At 34.1% G+C, this 6628-nt stretch overlaps 2 protein-coding genes across 4 annotated transcripts in view; one reads left to right on the top strand and one right to left on the bottom strand.

Annotated features, from left to right (window-relative positions):
• Positions 1-201: 201 nt before the first annotated feature.
• On the bottom strand, positions 202-2719 carry LOC112522540 (cell division control protein 48 homolog C-like). Its single transcript, XM_025131736.1, has 2 exons — positions 2532-2719; positions 202-815 (listed from the first exon to the last, which is right to left on the bottom strand). The coding sequence occupies exons 1-2, from the start codon at positions 2716-2718 to the stop codon at positions 508-510; spliced, it is 495 nt and encodes a 164-aa protein (XP_024987504.1). The 5' UTR covers position 2719; the 3' UTR covers positions 202-507.
• A 2314-nt stretch (positions 2720-5033) lies between these two features.
• The window catches only part of LOC112523020 (conserved oligomeric Golgi complex subunit 4), an 11132-nt gene continuing 9537 nt past the window's right edge, over positions 5034-6628 (top strand). Inside the window, exons 1-2 of one of the 3 annotated variants that reach the window (XM_025132438.1) lie at positions 5034-5187; positions 5446-5510. The gene's annotated coding sequence lies outside the window, so the exon portion shown is untranslated. The other 2 variants (XM_025132437.1, XM_025132436.1) reach the window with 2 other exon arrangements.

The raw sequence follows: 6628 nt of genomic DNA, 5'->3' as shown, positions 1-6628 counted from the left end.
TAAGGGCGCCATTCATTTCCCTGAACCTTAAAAGGTTCTCGTTTTTACGTTAGCATTGGTTGTTCTTTAATTTTTTCCGATTTATTTAGCCAACTCCAACTATTTCGGAACAAAATATTTCCTTGTTGCAAAGTATGAGGTAAAACAAAGCGTTCCACAAAGATTGGCATGGCAATTATAGAGATGAATTTACTTTACCTCAAAATCATACATTGTGATGCTAAGCCTTTCCATCTCCTCAGAAGTCCATTCCTTCCTCCACCAATCTTCATTTGGTTCTGTGTCTGTACTTTCTCTAGAAAGCTCTAGCTTCCTTCCATCGATGATTCTCTTCATAGCAAGGTTACCAGCTTTGTTCACCAATGCCGCTAAATCAGCTCCAACAAATCCTGGAGTGGCCCTAGAAATTCTGACAAGATCAAAAGCACCTTCAAGCTTCAAATTGCGTGTAAGCACCGAAAGAATCTGCACTCTAGCATTTTCATCTGGAACACCTAAAGTAATCTCTTAGTCAAAACGTCCGGGCCTTCTTAATGCTGGATCAACAGCATCAGGTCTATTAGTAGCGCCTATAACCAAGACATATCCCGGTTTGCATTCAGATGTCTTCGCATTTTTTGGCGTATCATCTGGTTTAGCAATTCTGTGAGATTCATCCATACAAGTCATCAGTTGTGTCACAATGCGCCGTTCCATCTCCCTTTGAAGGTTCTCTCTTTTTGAAGCAATCGCATCAATCTCATCAATGAAAACTATAGACGGTGCAGTTCTGTATGCTTTAGAAAACAACTCTCGTATATTTTCATCTGATGCACCTGAAATTCTTGCAATACCGTGTGAACTTCTGAACTGAGTATGAACTCAATGAGAGGGGGAACACATTAAAGATTATGGAACATCAACATGATAGAACAAATATATAGAGAGATAGAGAGAGCGAGAGAGATTAAGAGAGCGAGAGAGATTATTACTTAAGATGCATCAGCAAATGCAAGTTTAAATCATACAAGCAGCAGAGTTTATGACTTTCAGATTCAAATAAATGCAAGCACCGGATAGCTAGCAATTTTATCCCTATAACCCCAAGACAGAAATACCACCTTGGTCACCTATGTTCTCGCCTTGCAAAACATGATATCCAGCTCCAACCAGCCTAGAAAATAGATACATAGCTAAACCTCATTCTATACCTTGTGGGGACAACGAAACACTTTTTAAGACAACATAGGTTCAGGTTAATTTGTTCGAAAGGACGTGTGGTGATTTGAAGATAGTAAATTACAACACTCACATGAAATGATTACCTAGTGCTTCACAATTTCTCAACTATGACAAGGCCATTTCAAAGCCCTTTCAATTGTCATTGCACTATAGTGAAGTGGTTTATTAATGGGCTAAGTTTTTAACTGAGTACTTCTGAATTTTGTTTAGGGATGTTTAGATGAGAATAGTGTATGAAGCTAAGGCCATCCATTATATATCAACTTAGTACTTCAAATGATTGGGCAAAGTGTAAAGGAAGTGTTACCTTTGAGATTCCACAATTCATTCCTAAATCTCTGAACTCACATCTGACCCCCCACCCCTCTTTTTCATTAATTTTCACACCTCATATGGGAACGTTCGTGCCATAAGTTGAATCTTTGCCCATGTGCTTACATGAATTTCTTTCCTACTTGAGTTTCAGATAATGTATATCAGTTAAAATAATTATTGTGGAAGGATAACAGATTATTGTAGTTACCTAAGAATATAGTTGATATGATCCTTATAGTATGAACATAAGATTAAATGTACATGTTGACAAAAACAAATGAGTTCTCCAACTAATTCTCCCATTAAAACAATCCTTTGCAGAATTGCTTTAACATGATAACAAATTGTATGAAACTTAAACTTATCCATAACTTACAAAAACAACCAAGAAACACCATGACCCCAAAAATGATCTCAGCCCTTTATATTAGGTTATTGTTAGCGGCTTTTTCTCAAAATGAAGATGCTATCTAAGACGCTTATCACACACCGCATTTGCGAACATGATCAAACTTCATAGCAAATGAACAATTTTTTGTCATAACAAGAACAATGTTTTGTCATAACGAGAATATAAGGCAAACCTCATTATGTTATGTCAAAACGTAATGGCCTAGCTATACCTTACCTATAAGGAACCCTTAAACCGAACTTTCTTGTATATAGTAATAATATTACCTCACTAATCCCCGAATATAAAAGGACTAATTTGTAAACTCTGTGCAGAGTTAGAGTTACACTAAAAACCTCACCAACAATGTCACCATCGTCAACAGACTTAAATTCTCTATACTGAAGCTATCTGAAAGTGACCATAGCTGAAAACAACAAAATGATGTAAGATTGCGTGCCTAGCAAATCAATAACTCAACTCTAGAATTACTGGGATGTGCATATGGGGATTTCAGATGCTGTAACCAAAAGCTAATATCCCGTTTTGCAATAGAGTTGCAATCAAACGAAAGTATAATTTGAGTAAAGATAATATAAGCTACCTGATATACCAGAGACCAACTCAGTGGCAGAAATCTTATAAAATGGAACTCCAGTCTCATTAGCAATGGCATGAGCCAGTTTAGTCTTCCCACACCCAGGCGGCCCGTGTAACAAAATACCAGTCATCGGCCTAACTCCGAGGCTTCGTGGTAGCTGTGGATGAAATAAAGGAACAATCACCTCCATCTTCAACTCAACCAAGACTACATCCATACCACCCAGGTCCTTAAACCACGGCCCATCGTCTTTCCCATTGTCATCAACACCATCATCATTTGACAAGTTTTTTTGTTTCTGTGCCTTAGCTTTTACCACTGGCTTAACCCTTCTATCTTGCTTCATCAAATCAACTTTTGTATTCACCTTATTGTTGCTATTGGTAACCACCTCTAACTCCACATTTTTACGTTTTTCATCGACTTTTCCATCAATTTTGTACTTGTTTCTGAGCATCGATTTCGTTAAGTCAAACTCTGGTTCAAATTGCAGGCTATAAACCTCATTATCGGAGGTCGAAACGGCACTTCTATCTTCTTCTACATCAGAAGAAGACGATTCCGAAGACTCAGAGGTTGATTGTAGCTTAATTCGTCTCCGTGCAACATGCTTCATCTCCAACATCTGCAATCTCTGCTCTCTGCTATCAATCTTCTTCGCCTTCTTGCTCGCAGGACTGCGTAGCGACGGTGACGTGCCGTCATCGTCATCGTTGAATATAGATCGACGGTCATCGTCAGTGTTTCTTCTTGATTTCTTCTTGTCTTTGCTGTTGCTGGAATCTAGGGCTTGTTTCACCATTCTAGTGAAAGGTTGGAGCTTGTGGCGACCGTATTCGGGAAAAGTGGCACGGAGGCGGTCGACGATTTCGTCGAAGGATGGAGTGGCGTTGCCGAAGGTTTCATGTACCCGACGGCGTAGAACTCTCTCGAACACCGACGACGTCGCCGGCGACTTACCTGCTTTCCCCATAGATAATGCGGCGGTGGACCAAAATTGTGTGAAGTTTGAAAAGGCTGCCTGTGTTGTGCAGCTGCAGTTTATTAGAGCTTCGGTTACGCAAGATTCCAGATTTTGATAAGGGGTGTTTGGGATTTACAGTTTGGTACCGATAATAAACTAAATGCTAATATTTGAACGGGGAAAAATAAAATTGTTTATATCTATGCCAATTCGATAATAAACAGTTTTTGATAAGTTAATTATTCATAACTTATAAAAAACTGTTTATTACCAGTTTACCATTTTAACCTTGTTTTATTAATGTTTGTTAATTATTAATCTTATTAATATAAATTTTTTTCAAATATATTATTATAAATGATATAAAATAAATTTTTACATGTTAAAAATCAAATAAGTTAATAAGCATTCTCAAACACTCTTATAAGTCAATAATATAGAAGAGTGTTTTTTTGGTCATTTTACATATATAAGCAAAATTTGCCAAACACTAAAAAATAACTTATCAGTTTATTACTTTTTGGTATTGCTGTAAGCTAATTCAAACACTTTTTACAAAACTCTGATTTAATACCACATAAGTTAATAAGCACTTTTACAAAAAAAACATAAGTTGTTTTAAATAAACAATCCCAAACACCCTCTAAATATTAATTATATTACTAAAATACTAGAGGGGTGCTTTTACAATGTAGTAACATACATCTCGATTTTAATGTTTTATTTTATTTTGTCTTTGTCTCCATCGATGTTATAATACGATTTTATGTGGTAAAACGATAATGTTTTATTTTTGAATAAAATATAAATTTAAAGGTATCATAAATTTTTGAAAAAAATATATCAATAAATCTTCATTTTAATGTTTAGTTTTTATTTTGTCTATATCGATATAATACTTTTTATGTGGTTTTGAGAAAGTGATAATATTTTTATTTTTGAATGAAATATATTTTTGAAAAAAGCAAATGGGTATTAGTATCAAATTTATATTTAATAGTTATCGTTTTTTATGTAACTTTTTTAATTCAATTTTTATTATAATTTAATTTAGATTAAATAACAAAGTAATTTATTTTTAGTTTAATAATATAATNAGTTTAATAATATAATTTTTTATAAAGATAATAATTATATATTCTATTAGTACTCAACCATTATCTTAATTATATTTTATATTTTTTATATTTACAATGAATGTTTATCATGTATTTGATCATGTTTATCTATAGTTATTTACGCGAATTTAAAATAAAACTTTAATAAGTTGTGCTTACGTAAAATTACTTGTTATCTTAAATTTTAACTAATATGTATCAAAGTTTGATTGTAAACGGAAGTGATTATCAAATCAAATATTATATTAAAACTATATCAAATCACAATAGATTAGTAATATAGTTTTATTAACAGTAAATTTTGATTACACCAAAAAATAAAAAATGGAAAAGCCTCAAAAGTATTGGGATAAATTGTGAATAGAGCTTAAAACATCTGGATCTCCACAGGCGGCCTCTCAATCTTTCGCTGAACCTCCCTGTGCTCAATCTCCTCAGGCTTCTCGATTCCTCAATCTCGATCTGAACCTCCCTGCCCGCTTAATCGCTCTAGCCTCCACGATTTTTCGTTAGGGTTTACAACCAATAATTGGAACTCTGCTCAAGTCTCCAAGCATCCTTGCTTACGAATCATTAGGTAACAGCTAAGAACATCCGTATATTTTTCGTCGATTTCATTGTACGATCAATTGTTTATGCCATTTTCGTTGACAGAAGCTTGTTAGCGTAGAAATCTAGCACCCATAGTTTCTACATCAGACTTTTGCTTCTCGGCTTCATGATTTCTGATGCAGAAAAGATGTGGATCCACTTTGTTCTCTTCTCGTGACCTACTTTCTCATTTTGTGGTTTTGGGTTTCTGCAACTGTTGGCATTTATATATAGTTCTGACCAGATCATCTTAATTTTGACGCATTGCTGAAAATCACTTCTTCAAATATGTCAGGGATAAACGAACAGGTACAAAATTATAAAGCTTGTTCGATCCAAATGATTTTTATCCTAAACTAGTTAACTAACAGGCTAGAAATGAAAATGCAAGTATTAGATCACTTCAAAATTCAACTGTACCGTTTCCTGAACAACCATGTCTTTTGTTATACAATTTTACCAATCACTAGTTGGTCTAGTGGTGGCAAGGGGACTTGGCTTCCTAGGAGGTCTAGTGTTTGAATCTCACCCTAGTCAATTAATTGATCGGTACCTCCTTCTGTAAATGTCTTGCCTTGGGCGTGCCCGCAAAGGTCCGATTCCAGGGGAGGACAGACTGTCTTTTTTGCTTATGAGGTATGGCAAGTAGGGCTCACAAAATGTGGACCACGGGGCCATGAGGTCCCCGCCAATAAACCTTGTTATACAATTTTGGTTGCGTATATTCTTATGATTTTTCTGGATGTAACCTGCATAAGTTCATTAGTCTTTAGCAGCGTTTAAAGTGTACTTAATGTGGTAATCAGATGAAAGTTAATAAGGTTATGTAATGTGTACAAGGTAAGAAAGCATCACTACTATGAAAGTGGTATGGTATGGCTAATTAGTGAGAATTCTGGATATTCAAAGCTTATGAAGTAGATCACAAGTAGTAAACAGATATACAATGTATGTAGCTCATTTTATATCTTGAAATCCAGTCATGAATGAAAAAGGGATATACTGGAGATAAGTGATTCTACTGTCTTTTTTTGTTCTGATCATTCAGTGAACTTTTTATTGTTTTACAATTTCCCTGTAAATGTGGTGGACTTTCAATCTAGATAGGACATCTCCAACGGAGGTTAATGGGGAGGATCATGAATGCCATTACACATCATAGCTAAATTAATGGGACCCACTAATTTATTTTTTCTTTTATAATTAAATTTGTAAGGATTTAATTATGATATTATATATATATATATATATATATACACACACTATAATATGATATTTATTAATCAATAAATTAATTTTTATTTTTATTTTTTTTAATTTTAAAAAAAACATAATTAATAAAACATTACATTAATTTCAAAATACATTACATTAATAAGATATTACATTAATTTTAAAATACATTACATAAACTACATTTAGATTTA

This window comes from Cynara cardunculus (assembly GCF_001531365.2).
Source record: "Cynara cardunculus var. scolymus isolate 2C chromosome LG 12, CcrdV1, whole genome shotgun sequence".
NCBI classification, from domain to species: Eukaryota; Viridiplantae; Streptophyta; class Magnoliopsida; order Asterales; family Asteraceae; genus Cynara; species Cynara cardunculus.
The sequence above is the reverse complement of the archived record's forward strand: the minus strand, read 5'-3'. Positions and strand labels throughout refer to the sequence as shown.

Coding starts and splice junctions, on each gene's coding strand:
- LOC112522540 (XM_025131736.1), bottom strand. CDS start 2,718: ATGGAGGTGATTGTTCCTTTATTTCATCCACAGCTACCACGAAGCCTC. Junction 816..2,531: donor GTTGGTCTCTGGTATATCAG/GTAGCTTATATT, acceptor CAAGAATTTCAG/GTGCATCAGATGAAAATATA.